This window comes from Vombatus ursinus, unplaced genomic scaffold (assembly GCF_900497805.2).
Source record: "Vombatus ursinus unplaced genomic scaffold, bare-nosed wombat genome assembly UNPS02009205.1, whole genome shotgun sequence".
Lineage (NCBI taxonomy): Eukaryota > Metazoa > Chordata > Mammalia > Diprotodontia > Vombatidae > Vombatus > Vombatus ursinus.
Window position 1 is genome coordinate 58,736,328 of NW_020948983.1, and position 16,163 is coordinate 58,752,490.

General features: G+C 43.6%; 1 protein-coding gene across 1 annotated transcript in view; it reads right to left on the minus strand.

Annotated features, from left to right (window-relative positions):
- Window positions 1-16,163, minus strand: part of ITGA11 (integrin subunit alpha 11) — a 197,392-nt gene that overhangs the window by 32,044 nt on the left and 149,185 nt on the right. The window contains exons 12-17 of the mRNA XM_027851835.1: window positions 13,262-13,410; window positions 10,401-10,541; window positions 8,055-8,258; window positions 3,965-4,095; window positions 2,828-2,994; window positions 912-1,054 (exon numbers count right to left, since the gene is read on the minus strand). Coding sequence (XP_027707636.1) covers window positions 912-1,054; window positions 2,828-2,994; window positions 3,965-4,095; window positions 8,055-8,258; window positions 10,401-10,541; window positions 13,262-13,410 — 935 coding nt within the window. The remainder of the gene's footprint in view (window positions 1-911; window positions 1,055-2,827; window positions 2,995-3,964; window positions 4,096-8,054; window positions 8,259-10,400; window positions 10,542-13,261; window positions 13,411-16,163) is intronic.

Below are 16,163 nucleotides of genomic sequence, written 5' to 3' on the forward strand. Positions count from 1 at the left end.
TGTGTGTGTGTGTGTGTGTGTGTGTGTGTGTGTGTGTGTGTGTGTGTAAGGGGGTTAGGATAGTTGTCTTTAAGTATCTGAAAAGTGTTGTCCATGAGAGGGACTATACATTCTGCTTGACTCTAATGGAGAATCAGGAGTAGTGCGTGGAAGCTGGGGGGAGGAAGAAGAAGAACATGGATTTAAACTAAAAATCCGAGCTGTCCAAAAGTGCGGTGAAGTGCCTCAGGTTTTCAAGCCAAGATTGTATGACCAGTTTTTGGCAATATTGTGAAAGGGATTTTTGGTTGACTGTGGGATGGAGGGGATGTTCATTTGGTCTTTTATGATTCTGAGACACTGAGAATGCTTCAAGAGAATGTAACCTCCTTGAGGGTAGGGACTGTTCTTTGTTTTTGTTTCTCTTTACATCCCCAGCACCTAGCACTGTGACTGGCATCTAGCAGGAACTTAATCAAATGTGTATCGAATTGAATGGAATTGAAACTAAAATTATGGGATGGGCTAGAACTAGTGGGGAGGGGTCCACAAATTTTAAATATGTGTTTATATACATACGCAAACAAACGTATACATAGGCACATATACATAGATAGTATAATGATTTCAATATATTTGGTTTCCTTTGCATTTTTTGTATTTTATGCATTTAAAAACATTCTGAGAAAGAGTCCCAGGGGTCCAGGACACAAAAATGGTTAAGAAGCCTTGGGCTAGATGGTCTCAGAGGACCCTTCTATCTCTAAGACCTATGAAGATGTGCTCTTGAATAGACCCAAGCTACACTGGCTGAACTGCCCCACCTCAAGAGAGAGATGCCTGCCATCGCCACTGGGACAGGTCACATACACCACATCAGCCATGGTAGGTGCTTTGGAACAAACTGATCTAAGCCCCAGTGTCAGGCTTACCAGAACGTGGAAGTTGATGCGGTCACAGTACTCGTGGCCAGCAGAGAGCAAAGCTGTCCTGTGTGTGTATTTGTCTGCATTCTCGTCCAGGTGGGCTCGTGGCATGTACCGCCGCTCATCAATAGTGGCATTGTACTTGATGCCTGGAGAAAGTGGGGATGCACAAAGTAGTAAGAAGGCAGAACTACATCCTGATGCCAAGTGGATTGTTTCTTATCATTTAAACAGCTCTTAAAAATCCCACTTCCTCAATGAAGCCTTTTCAGGCTCATTGGAGAAGAATGAACACTTCCCTCTCACTCTAGTCTGAATAAGGAGTGCCCATAAAGATGGGAAGGGATTGAGAATGGAATAAAGGAAAAAAGAAGGATGAAAGTCCTGGAAAGGGAGCATGGGAAGAAGAAAGAGGGAAGGGTGAAGAGGAATAGGGGGAGGAAAAAGTGGGAAGAGAACAGGAAAGAAAGACGGGGAGAAAGAGAAAAGGAGAGAGATAGGAAGGAATGAAAGGGAAGAAAGAAGCTCGTAAGGAAGAAGACTGCCATGGTAACCTTTTACAATCTAGTTTTTTTTTTAATGCGTTATATCTCCAATTTGGAAAGGCTACCACCAGAAGGTTCAGGATATGGCCTAATGGTCTTAAAATTTAACTGAACCAAAGACTATAGCATGTCTTTCTCAATTATATTTTTCCTATTGAAAAAATGAGACTTCATTAGAATAGCTATGCATCAACAATTACTATTCACTAGTTACTATATTTTAAAGGCTACTCAGAATTTAGAGCAAAAATAAAAAAAATATAAACACCTAGGTACAAATAGGTGCCTTATTCACTAACTTTTAACTGTTTTTAATCACTACTTAGTCTAACATTGGTTGTTACTCCAGGCTTCAGTAGTCACAAACCTTCCTAATTCACTCTGAACTTTTACCGGCTTGTCCAGGACTTATCTGAGATACTGGGATCCCTAGGCAGGTTCGAGCCAAAAACCTTTGCAAAAAAAAAAAAAAAAAAAAAAAAAAAGCAGCTTCCATTTACAACAAATGCTATTCCTTTTCTCATCTCATCTACCCATCTCTGTCTTTAGATTCAGGTTAACACTGGAATCTACTTGATTCAAGTAGATCAAAGCCAGGTCAAAGGAGAATTAGTGGAGAATCAAACTAATTTATGTTTTCTGACAGCTAGATAGCCAGCAGAGAGAGCGCTGGGCTTGGAATCAGGAAGGTCCCTGTCTATACCCACCTTCAGACACTTATTAGCTGTGTGACCCTAGGCAAGTCACTTGACTCAGTTTCCTCTTCTATAAGATGGGGTTAATAATAATGCCTGCCTCCCAGGGATGTTGTGACGATCAAATGAGATAATAATTGTAAAGCACTTAGCAAAACGCATAGCAATAGTGGGTACTACATAGAACTATTATTATTATTATTATTATTATTATTAATTATTAATACTACCATTATCTTCATTTGCTTGACTTCCTGGATTCAGGAGCCCTGTTCACCCTGACCACAGCCTGACACCTCTCCCTTTTTTACATATCTCCTGTTTCCTAAAGCTCTGAGAGCTACCAACCTCCTGACTTTAGCCTGGTCTCTTTGGATTCCTCATCTTCCTATACTGACCTGACCCAATTTCTTCACCCCATGGAATCTTTAGCTCTTAGTCCATCACCTGCCCAGTTACTGTTTGGTAATTCCTGATCTTTCTCCCTAGGATGTGTAAAAACCACTGGTTTCTGAAAGGACTTGGAATTAGAAAAAACAAAACAAAACACCAGTCTGTGGGAGGGTGTAACTTCCATAATATGTTTAAACAGAACAGAACACAATTTTTCAATAGAAATAGAAGGGGAAAAGAGGGGACTGAGGAGGAAGGGGAGAAAGTGAAGGAGGAGAGAGGTGCTCACCTACAGTTGCACTTTGGAAATGAGGGGACAGGAAAATGGGCAGGAAGCAGAGGAATGCCACCATGCAGGTTGAATCCTTGCCATTACGCTTGCAGTCTTTGTGGAAGATGTTGATCTTGGATGGCTCAAAGTGGATGCTGGCATTGATCCGGACCACACTCCGGGACCTGGAGAGAAGGAGTGGGGAAGACAGCGCTATAGCCCCCTGGTCAAGTCCATGGGGCTGCTCTGGTCATCGTTAAGGGGCACCAAGTGAGAAAGAGGAGATGGAGTTGGGAGGGAACAGAAATTATGTTGAGGTTTGGATGTCTCCCCAGATCCTGAAGGAGTTGACCTGGGAATGCATTAGGGAACTAACTTAGAAACTTCATGGTCATGACAACCATTTTTCCATGAACTATCTGTAGATTATGAGGTCGTATGATCATAGAGTTAGAAAGATCTTCAGAGGTCATATAGTCCAACTCCCTCATTTTATTGACGAGGAAACTGAGGCCCAGGGAGGTTAAGCAACTTTTTCAAGGTCATTCAGGTGACCAGCAGAGGATTCAGATTCAGGGTATCTAATTTCAAGACCCACATTCTTTCCAGTTCACCATACTGCCTACAGGGGTAGGGGTGTGTGTATGTGTGTGTGTGTGTGTGTGTGTGTGTGTGTGTGTGTGTGTGGATGTGTGGATGTGAGAGAGAGAGGGAGAGGGTGTTGAACACAAGACAAACTGCTTACTATGCATGGAGAAGACTTGTACCTATTGTATTTGAGGGTACCTCAGGGGTACAAGATAATTGGTTTCTTATATTCAAATTTTTTTCTGTATATCTTTTTTCCTACTACATTATAAATCCCCTGAGAATAGTGAATATGCCTTTTTAAATCTTGGTGTCTTTCTTAGAATTTGGCATAGCATTTTGTGTATTAGTAATATTAACTAATTGATATTAATATCACCAACAAAATTAATAATATCAATCAAAAATAATATTAATATGCAAGATGTTATGGCGCTTAATACATAGTTTTTGAATGAATGAATGTCAGCTGCTAGCCTCTTCCTCTCTGTTCCCCTCTCCCCCACATCCAAGACCTACAGAGTATTCAGACGGAGCCAGAAGCTCCAAAAAGTGGGGATGACGCACCATAAGATCACAGCACCACCAAGGGATCCCACTGCCAAGTCAATGAGTCCATCTTCATTGAGGTCCAGCTGCCCATGAATGCTACAGCCAAAATACTGGAGGCCAGGGGCCAGCTCTGAGGATGCAATTCTCTGTAAGGTGAGAAAGAGAAAGCTGGGCTCATCCATCTCCAGGTGCAGGGAAATTGGGAGGGCTGGAGCTGGGGAAATCCCTAGGTATAGTTGGAAGAGGGAGATGCCTATATGATGTGATTTGAAGCTGGAAAGCTTCCCGATCTTCCTGATCCCCTCACCTCCCAAGCTCAAGGATATCTTTCTCCAAGGCTTCATAGGGTGCTGTAAATTTCCAGCATAATATAACTGTTTTGGGTTAAAGCAGGGCCTCTTAACCTTAAGGTCCATTGACCGCCCCCCCAACCCCCACCCAAGAAGTCCATGCACTGATTTCATGAGGGCCTTTAATTTGGATGGGGAAAAAAATTACATCTATATTTCAAGACAATCAGTTTCCTTTATAAGCTTATGTATTTTATTTTATTAATTTAAAAACATTATTCTGAGAAGGGTCTATAGTTTTACCAGACTGCCTAAGGGGACCATGACTCAAAAAAGGTTATCAACTCCTGAGTTGAGGCAGTGTTTTTAGAAGGTGTCTTTTGTTAAAATGATAATTTATTGTCTAGGTAGGAAAACACATAATCTCTTGTCCTCATTAACATGAATTAGATCCTCAGATTAGCTTGTCACCACCAAAGAACATAATTCTAGGGAGATAGAACACAGGTCAGTTCTGATGTAGAGAAAAAGGTAGGAAAAGGTACTATCCGGAGGCTACAGTAGGCACAGGAGGTAACATGAGGGTACTGAGCATCTGGTAAGGTATTATGGAACAAGGGAGAAAGAAGGGTACTAAAGGGGTAAATGAATGAAAAGTTTGTCCACTTCAGAATTTTGACTAGTCACTAGTGGCTAGGAGGAAATTGAGTCACTCGCTGTGTGAGTCATTGTCTATAAAGGCAATCCATGGACTGAGAATCTGAGTCCTAATCCATTCAGATGATGTGTGAGCCTATGACATTTGGGATATTCACCATATAGTCCCTTGGGTGCATCCTCTTCAGCAGTGATAACAGCCTCCTCTCATCCTTGGGCTCAGGCTCCTTTTTTTTGTTTAAATAAACTTTTTATTGATAACTTTGGTTTTTTCTTTATTTTCCAAATATGTCCTTACTAACCCTTTTCCTAGAAAGCTACTCATTGTAACAAAAAATAGAAAAGAAAAAGCCTGCCAAAAAGCAGTTCAATAAAATTATCCAAACACCCCAGTGGAGTCTATGCGATCCACACCCATCATCTGCTGCCTCTGTAAGTAAAGGAGGGAAATGCATCTTCTTCTCTCTTCTGGGTAAACCTGATTATTGTCATCAAACAACATTTAGTTTCTTTTTATTGTTTGTTCTTTCAGTTTACATTGTAATCATTGTGTCTATTTTTTCCTTTGGTTCTGCTTACTTCACTTTGCATCAGTTCATATAAGTCTTCCCATGTTTCTTTGAATTGTTCATATTTATTGCTTTTTATGGCATAGTAACATTCCATGCCATTCACATACAACAGTTTGTTCAGCCATTATCTAGTCAATGGGCATCTATTGATCCCAGAACAAATCCCAAGGATACAAGAGCAGGTAAAACTGTAAAACTTGGACTCAGTCAAAAGGCCACACCCAAGGACCTAGAAGGACACATGTGGCTTGGAGACCGCAGGTTCCCCACCCCTGCCTTTAATAAAAGGATTTGTTTTGTAAAACTTGGACTCAGTCAAAAGACTGCACTCAAGGACCTAGAAGGCCACATGTGGCTTTGACAACACAGGTTCCCCATCCCTGCCTTATACCAATGAAATCACAGATTTACTTCCTATCTTTTCATTTCTCTAGCCCTTTTAACTTTTCTAAAGTGTTATAAAAGCTATTGTGTCTTGTAAGATAGGCAGGAATTACTGCACCATTTCAGAGATCTGCGACTTCATTAGTGTGGCTACTCCCTTCACTAATACAGATCACAATTCCTCAGTGTCTAGGTAAATTCTTCAAGAGTTGGTGGGACTGAAAAAAACAAACAAACAAACAAAAAAGAACAAACCCAAAACATCTGGTTGCCAGTCTTTTGGTGATGAGATTTTCTGAATTTAACCAGGCTGATTTTTGGATGACAGGCATCTCTTTCTGAGCTTCTACTTAAGTCCTCTCCAGCTTGGTAGGATCCACCCACAATGCTGAGTACAGACTTCAAGAACCTAGGGTCTCTTCTAGGCCTTGAGGAAGCATTGGAATGGAAGGGCAGGAATGACTGTATCTCTTGTCCAGCCCCAGACTCCCTTTTCAGACTTTTGCTAGAATAATACTGGTTGGGGTGAAGTTTCCTTCTTCTCCCTACCCCATTCTGACTTCCCTGTCCCTTTTCTTAATAGATAATTTAGAAAAATACCTTCATTTTATAGGTCCTATAGAGAACAGGGAAGTTTCCCATTGGTTTCATGCTGGCACTTTGTCCTAAATAATGTATAAGGGGAGCCCTAAGGGCCTCTGGGTCTTTGACCTGAGCATGGGTACCCCACTGTGTGCTGCTCACTGGGGACATGGAGGCTGCACATTGAGCCTGTCCTCATGAGCAGCAGTTTTCTACCTTGCCTTGGGAGTAGTAATAAAGTTTGCTTAAGCTGTCTCTGTGTGGAATGATGCTTTTCATCTGGACTCCCCTATACTACGATATCCACTTTACTGATGGGTAAACTGAGACCCAGAGAAGCAGAGGTGATTTGCTTATGGTCACATACATGAATTTGTGGCAAAGTGAGGACTGGAACCCAGGCTCCAACTGAGCCCTGGGCTAAGATTTCCCTAAGCCAAGACAAGAGCATCTCTCTCTCTCTCGTCTCTTTCTTTTTGTATTTCCACTAAAATAGACAGATATTAGGTGAAGTCTTACTTGGTTAAAAATCTTAGGTTCATCTGAGGGCATAGGCAGCTAAATAGCACAATGGATAAAGCACTAGGCTTGGAATCAGGAAGATGAGTTCAAATTCTGCCGCAGATACTTATTAGCTGTGCAACCCTGGGCAAGACCTCTCTCAGCCTCAATTTCCTCAACTGTTGTTATTGTTTAGTCATGTCCGACTCTTTGTGACCCCATTTTGGGGGTTTTCTTGGTACAGGTACTGGAGTATTTTGCCATTTCCTTTTCCAGCTCATTTTACAAATGAGAAACTGAGGCAGACAGGGTCAAGTGACTTGCCCAGGGTCACACAGCTAGTAAGAGTCTGAGTCTGGATTTGATCTTATGTCTTCCTGATTCTAGGCCCAATGTTCTGTTCACCGAACCACTTACCTGCTCTTCCTCATCTGTTAATGGGGGTTGATAGTAGCACTTACTTCACAAGGTTGTTATGAGGGTAAAATGAGATAATATGTAAAGCACATTGCAAATCATAAAGAGTTATATAAATGATATTATTATTATCATCAGCTCCTTAGGAGTGTTTAACCTTTTTTTGTGTCATGGACCCCTTTGATAGTTTGGTGAAACCTATGGACCTTTGTCAGAATAATACTTTTAAATCCATAAAATAAAGCATAGGATTACAAAGGAAACCAATTATCTTGAAATACTGCTGTCAAAATATTTTTTAAAAGAGTTCACAGACCCTTGGTTAAAAACCTCTTATCCAATTCATGGACATTTCCAGTGGGTAATCATTTTCAGATATATCCCGAGTGAAATTCAGGCCAGAACTGAATATCCTTGCTCCATTATTCACCTCTAATATTTGTTAGGAGATGCTTAATATTTAAGTCCAGTCTTACAAAAGAGCTACCCTCCTACTTGTATGTAATAGCAAAGAGAAAAAGAAGGTAGATTCTGTTCATTTTGAGTTGAGCCCTGTGGTAGGTGGACAAAAATCACGGAGGAATAGATTAGAATTTGCCCTCTGGCTAGCAGAAGATTTTACTTGAGGCAAGCAGGCTGGTGAGCGCTGGTATTCCCTGCAAGCCTAGGTTAGAGATGCTGCTCAGGTCGGGGAAGCTTTACCTGCTTATACCTCTTCCGTATGTTGTTCTGGAAGCCATGAAAGATGTAGATGACTCCCTGGTGGTCATTCTCCAGGGGAGCTCCCACCACAATGTCATTGTAGGAATCCTGGTTGAGATCTTGGACTGAGGAGATGGAAGAGCCGAACCGGGCATTTTGGTAACCGTGGGAATCTTCTAGCGTTCCATCATAAATAAATCGGTTCTGCAGACAGAAAAGGGATAGGAGGAGGCCCATGGTGAACTTGACCAGGGAGCCCCACCATCATTATTTCCTACTATTGGTGATGCACACCTGTTCTCAGGGATGTAACTAGGGGTATGGGGTGGGTGTGGGGGGAAACTGAGGAACTGCTTAGGTGGAGCCCCTCAGGACATCCCTACCACCACACCCACCTCTCCTGTCTCCACTGGAATAGCTAGATAGGGAGAAAATTCTTATCTAGCTCCTTTCTTTTTGCATAATAAGAACAACTCCATTGAAGAGGATTGGGGACTGGGGAGATCTTGGAGAGACCCTGACACTTTCTGAGTGCACAATCTTTCTGCAAGGTGAGGTGCCATAGTCTCTTGGAGACTGGCTAAGTAAGAGACCATGGAATCTAGAACTGAGGAGGCCTTTGGACTATCGAGAAACACTATCACTCTACTGAAGATTTAAAAATATGTTTGCAGGGAACTGTCCATAAATGATCTCAATATTATAGTTTGTTTGCTGATGAACTTTCTTATCTATTACTTATCTTTATCTCCCTTGCTCTCTACCTGCCTAATCCATCTATCTCCCTAATGCCCTCTTTCTCATCTATCTATCTATTTATCTATCTATCTATTTATCATCTATCTCTATATCTAATTGTTTCTCTATATCCGTCTGATTGTCTATCTCTACCCCTATATCTAGTCTACCTAATTCTCTTTCTCTCTCTTTTTCTCCGTCTCTTTCTCATATCTCCATTCATCCATGCATCCATTTTTCTATTTCTGTCTAGGTCCTCCCTCTTTTTGTCTGTTTGTCTCTCAAATTAATTTATCTTACAAGTTTGTGCCCACTCTTTAGTCTCTGGCAGCCCTGCTTGGTATAATGGAAAGATCATTAGCTCTGCACCCAAGAGGTTCAAATCCCATCTCTAATTCTTGTTAGTTGTGTGGCCATGGATGGGCAAGCCTCTTAATCCCTCTGGGCCTCAGTTTTCTCCTCTGTAAAATGGGTAGGTTGTGCTAGATGGCCTTGAAGTCCCTTCCGGGCTTGCATCTGTGATCCTCTGAACAAACTTATGTGGCTTCTCATCACTGCCTGGACTTGCGTTCTGAGGAAACCTCAGGCTTCCCTGGAGCCGTTGCCACGTATAGGTTGAGTCATCTCCTACCCTGCTCTGCCATAACACCTGAAATTCCTATTACTAATGAAATTTGCGTAAAAGGCAACAGAGTATAAAGATGGAATGTTGGATTTTGAGTCAGCAAGGCCTGAGTTCAAATCCTGCCCATGACATTTAGTGACCGTATAACCATGAGCAGGTCAACCTCACTAAGCCTCTGTTCCCCCCTCTGAACAATGATGGGGATGGACTAGAAGGCCTCTACAGTTTCTTTCAGTTCTAAATCTATGATCCTAGAGTCTTATGAAAGTCTCCTCCTGTGGGCTAAGGCATTCTGTCTTCAAAAGGCCCCAGGAAATTACACATAGGTCATCTGTAGAGGGAGAGCAGATTACCCATGATATGCCCTCATCCATTTATGTCATCCCAGAATAAATTTGTTTACCAGATTATTTGAAAGAGAGCTGAGCCCTGAGAGGTTGGGACAAAAAACAGATAAATTTTATTTGGGGGTAAGGGATAGAGAAGGAAAGGTCCAGAACCTGGGGTGTTCTCTGGGGAGGGATGCCTGGGTGAGACACCTCAATGAGGGTCCCCAGATAGGGGACAGCATGGGGCACTTGTGGAGGGAGGGACATTGACACCTCTTTTCAGTTAGATATTTGTCTGATCCAATCATTAACTTCCCTTCCTTGCCTGGGGATGCTCCTGGATATGCCTTCTGACTTCAGGGGAGACAACTCTGGCTCCTGCCTCTCAGGTCCTGGCCTATTAAGGTGGGCATTAAGAAAAAGAATTGCTACTTCCACAGCTCAATCTTCTTTCATAGGGCATTGGAGAGCAGTGGGGGAAACTGAGGTTTGATGAAGAGGAAGAATTAAGTTGCCCTCATCGGATGGAGGTTGGTCTGTTTCAAATTATGCACGCACTAGGGGCCGAGGTTTCCCAAGCAGAATGAGGTTTTGAGTGTTCTCCCAGAGCTTGGCTCATCACAGCGCACCCAGGGCAGCACCCTTTGACATTACCTGTCTCAGAACATAGACATACACTTTGCCCCGCTCTCGGCCCTCACTGAAGAACATCGGTGCGCCAACCAGTAGAATGTCTGTCACCCCGTCGCTGTCCACATCCAAGGAACTGATTTCACTTCCATAGTATGAGCCAATCTGCAGCACAGAGGGGTAGAGTACTTTGAGGAGTGAGCTTCACTGGCCTCCTATTGCCTCTTGGATAGAATACAAACTCTTCTGTTTGCTATTTAACATCCTCCACAGTATGATGCTGGCCTCTTTCCAGATTTATTGTGTATCACTCCCCTTCATGGTTTAGCCAAAATGGCTTACTTGCTATTCACTGCATATACCGTTGAATCCTCAACCTCTGTGTCTTTGCACAGGCTCTATCTCATGGTTGGAATGCTCTTCCACCTTACTTCTCCTTCTTTAATGACAGATATGTTGGTTGTTGACCTGTCCTCAGTACCGTAACTGACCTGGGGCTACTGGGGCTTTGCCCAGGGTAGGGAACTTAAAAGGTGTAAAAATGAACATATATTTATGTTAAAATTTAACATAAAATACCCTAAGCTATTTATTCTCTACCTCTCTCCCTCAGTCCCATAAGGAAACCCACAAATTAGCTCTGTTCCTTCCTGCTCCCTCCCCAAGAGTTTTCCCCTTCCTTCTTCCCCTTTCCTCTTCCTCTTCAAGTGACACTTCCTTCAAGCAAGAGTGGTAGTACCTTCCCTCCCTCCCACATACTGTGTGGAGAGGGCCCCCCTGAAGCCTCTTGGTGGAGTGGAAAGAGCAAGGGTCCCCAAAACCCAGTGGGTTGGACAAGTCCTTACCCTGACCTTTCACTCCTGAAGTCATTATAGTGGCTAATTCTCTCTCCTACTCTGTTGAATGTGTGTCAATTACTCGTGTTATTTCACATCATGAAGTAAAAAGTAGATTTGAGGGTACATTCTTAGCTCTTTGCCCTAGTTGGTACCTTTTGCCTCAGGGTGGTGGTTACCTAGTACTTGGGCTTGGGACCTGTCAGAGCTTGGCATACCCTTTAAGAACCCAGAATCATTTCTATGCCATGATGAGATATTGGGATAGGACTTTGAGGAACTGTCTGTCTGTCTGTCTGTCTGTCTATCTACCTACCTATAGCTACCTATCAACAAATACTTATTAACCCCCTCCTATGTTCTAGGGGCTGGGCATACAAAGATGAGGAAGAAAACATATGTCTATCAATCAGTAAACATTTTAAATGCTTACTGTGCTCCAGGCACTAGAGATAGACAAAGGACTGAAACATCTGTCCACTTCTGTATACATATACATATGCATATGTGTTACAGATATGATATATATGTGTATGTATATATACATGCATATTTCTTTGTATCATTATGTGTATATATTTCTACAGAGAGAGCTTGAGAGACATATAAACACTGGGAGACAGAGGAAGATAAACAAGCAGAGAAACAGGGAGGACAACCCTTTTCTAAACATGTAGATCCTGAAGCCCTCAGCTATGTAGGCCCTGTTGATTTGGAATCTACTTAATTTAGAAGCCCTCAGGACTGTGGTTTATCATTCGGATGTTGGAGTCAGAGCCCAGCAGGAAAAAATGTCATAAATTCATCAAATAACTTCCCTTCTAACTTACTGGGTCTAGAAGCCAATTTCTGAAAAAACCAGCCAAAGTCTGGGTGTGGGCGTGTGGGAGTGAGACTGAGAATGCTGGTGGTGAGCAGCCATCTGCCAGCTCAGCTGGACGACCAAGCAAGCAGGATGGGTCTCGCTGATATGTATGATGGAGTTAGGTTAGACACGAGGGGGAACTGCCCTTTTGTCATGCTGGGCTGTGGGCAGTGGTAGATGGTGCGATAGGGTCAAGTGAACAGAGACAATAGGACTTTGAAATTGAGCTTAAGACTGCCCTAGACAGGAAACTTTTTATATTCTTCCTGCTATACAGGAGAGGCTATACGGTCCAGTGGTTAGAGAGTTGGCCTCAGAGTAGAAAGGCCCCAGATGGTATGACATTTGGTAAGTCACTTAAATTCTCAGTGTCCCGGGCAACTCCCAGACTTTAAAGTATGAATCACTTATTTAACTCTTAGGGAGATTGGGCAGGGAAGCTATGACACACCTACTAAAGTTTGATAGGAGAATGATTTTTAGTGGTCAGGAGGGTGAAAACTTGACATGCCCCTGAGAAAGGTTGTCAGTCCTTGTTCTGGGGATTTCTTTTCAGGTCACTTTAAATGACAAGTCGCTTTGTGACTCATGAAAGAGTGCCCAGGAAGGTACCACTCTAAATATCAAGCATCCTTTGGCTGCTACACTGAGGTTGCATGACTTCATGCCAGCTGTGGCGTGGCTAGGGGAAGAGAGTCAGGGTTGCTAATATTCACACATTTCCCTAGCACTGGGTACAAATCCCCTCCTTGGCACAGATTGGCTTCTCTGGATTGGTAGAAAGACTTTTCTTCTCCAGGAGTTTCGCTATACCATTAAATAACAGGTCCAGGCAATAAATAAAAACAGCAGGAAACAGCAACTGGTTTCCCAGGGTGAGGTTAGCACAGGGCCTGAAACCCTTAGCCAGCAGCTGCTGGAGTAGACCAACATTCTAGCCTGAGGAATGGTGTTGAGGAATTCTCTGTCTCAGACATCTTGAGGGGTTTGGGGGGCAAATAGTCCTGCCCAGAAGCCAGGGAATGGATGAGAACTCCAAGAAGAACTCCAACTACCTGAAGTGGATTTATTCCATCTCTTCTCTTCCTCCCTCTTCCTTTACTCTCGTGCCACCCACCCCCCCATCCCATTCCCTCCTGTCTCCCTCCTCCTCACCCCCATGCCTGTAACTTCTCCTTCCTTACCTGTTCTCCTTTCAGAGACTGATGGATTGTCAGGTTCCGGTTGCTGTGCATCATGAAAAGGATGACTTTGCCTGTGTGGTTGAATCGGGGTGCTCCAGCCACATAAACTCTGCCCTGATCACGGGACACGACAGAAGTAACTGTGTAACCTGTTGGGGCAGAGGAGAAGGAAAGGATCTGCATACAGGTGGAAAGGCTTCTGCTCCCTGACATAGCCTTGTCAGAACACCAGGCAGGCTAATCCTTGGAATAATGGAAAGGAGGAAACACATTATAAAATGATGAAAGAAATCTCAGACAGTAGGGAGCAGGTAGGGGAGGGGCTTATGCATAGGGTTTGTTCTGATGCTGAAGGAACATTATTTTTAGTGTTAACCCTGGGGGTTGTTGCATTCAGAAAGGGCTAACCTGAAGAAAGGCTGAGATACTGGGATGACCCTATGGGTTACAGGTCTTTCTAGAGCCTTGCAGCTTTCTCTGACGCGGGGAGGCCAAGTATTCATTGGCTCAGGTTCTGCAAGCCCTTCCCTTGTTAGGAAAGAATGGGTCAATAGGGCAGCTCCTTGCACCCTCTACAGTCACCTGGTCTGTGGCTGTCAGATTTGGGGGGACTGTCTACACCTGTGATGTCACTGGTATAAAGAACTTTCCTGGGAAGAAACTACTTCTAGCAATGCAGACTGAAAGCTGTTCTATGATCTCTTGTCTTGGAGGGTTGCCTGGGCCATTGAGACTGGTTACCCAGGCTCACAAAGCCTGTGTGTGTCAGAGTTTGGACTTGAACTCAGGTCTTTCTGCCTCAAAGGTGACTCTGTGCTGGCACCAGCTAGGATTAGTATGCCAAAACTGGTCTGTGGACATCCTGAAGGCTTTGTAGTAATGGGGGAGGAGAGGAGGACAATCCTACTGAGGTGCTGTCCTTGGCCCACTCCTGGTGTGAGAATGGAGGTGCTTCTTAGCTCAGAGGTCTTAGGGAGCCCATGGAGGTTGGGGTGGCTAATGGAGTCCAAGCCATCTCTGGGGCTCAGGATCCTGCAGAAATGTAACTGCTGGAGGGAGGCATACAAGTTAGGGGTTTGGGATAAAAGACAAAAAATGAAGATTGGCAATTCCCCTTTTCAATTCAGGAATTCTTAAAAAGCTTTTGTGTAAGTCCATCATTAGGCAAGAGATTAGGGTCATGCGTGGCATGATATACTTCCTACCTACTACCCAGTAGGCTTTGTCCTTCCTTTGCATCTGCTCCTGAGACCACTCAAAGTGGAGGGGGTGGGGCAGAGAAAAACCCATCTTCCCATCTTCCTTATGAGGTTGAAACAGCACCCAGTTCTACTCACCACATTCCAACTAAGGGGAAAGTAATGGTTAATACCAGGTGAGCAAAATGACATGTTCATCTCACTTACTTCACCCTTGGGGAAAATTGCCTTATCTATTTGAGGGCAAGGTCTGGCAAGCTATGACATCTGTTCCTTGAAAGTATGTAAGTAGGGGAGGCAACCTCAGGACATAAAAGCCCTCTTGTAATTCCTAGGTTTCCAAGTTGTTAAGTCTCTCCCAGCCGCAGAACAGGCTTGAGTTACCTGGTGGGCCCTCTGACTTTAAAAATTGGATCCTGTTTCCTGGGAGTGGCAGAAGGGGGCTACAGTAGTGTGGGTGGGATGGGGCAGAGATGACGGAGAACCCTACCCATATCTGTCTAAGTGGAAATTGGAAGCCAGTCCCTCAGGCTAGGTCCAGAGCTTTTTCCTCCTAAGCCTTCTGTTCCTGGAGCGTGGAGGAATATTTTGGCTGTGTCCTGACTCCTTACAGCCTGTTTTTCAGCAGAGAAACCAAAACAGTGCCCTCTCTGGGGATCCTTAAAGCTGGCTGGGTGGGCTAGGCCCAACCCCTTTCCCTGGGAGAAGGTCACTTCCTTAGCATCTCCGCCCACAGAGGGAGGTTTCAGGAAAGTGGAAGTGGCTAAATAGCCAAAGAAAAATGACTCAGTGGATGACTTTGAATCCCATTCCTCTCCCACCACGCCAATACCCACAGCAAAAGGGCCCTGAGCTGAGAGTCAAGAGATCTGCGTTCTAGTCCTAACTGTCACTACCCTCTCTTGGCCTTAATTTCCTCACCTACAAAATAAGAGGTTTGGACTGGATCCTATCTAAGGTTCCTCTAGGCTTTAAGAATCCATGATTCTCATGTAGTAGATGCTCAGTAAATAATTACTAATTTTGCTATTAATTTGGGGGTCGCTGTAATTTAGTAGAAAGAGCACAGGGTTTAGCGTCAGAAGACCTGAGTTTGAATGGCAGCTCTGCCGCTTACTAGCCACGTGACTGTAGGCAAGTCTCCTACCTACTCTGAGCCTCAGTTTCCTCACCTGTAAAAGGGGATAGTAATACTTGTCTTGTTATTCCACTTGGTATTATGAAGATCGAATGAAAGAACTTATGCAAAACACTTTGCAAATTGTAAACTCTGTAAAGGGTATTATTTTGACTATTTTATCTTAAGGTGCCATACCCTGTCATCTTCTAAAGTGACTTTTAGGGGCAGCTAGATGGCACAGTGAATAGAGCTCCAGCCTTGGAGTTAGGAGGACCTGAGTTCAAATCCAGCCTCAGACACTTGACATTTACTAGCTGTGTGACCCTGGGCAAGTCCCTTAACCCCTGACTGCCTCACCAAAAAGCAAAATAAATAAATAAATAAATAAATAAAGTGACTTTTAGTTTCTGAGTCTGCCATTCCAACATGACTTTTGTGCCCTTCCTTCTGAATATCCTTTCTTCAAATGCTTATCCAGTACCTGAGGCCATGATACTATTCAGGAGCCCTGGGGTTATAGATACAAGGAAAAGGTGTAGACCATGCTCTCTGAGGAGCTAAGACCTAAAGGAGGAAATGGAAA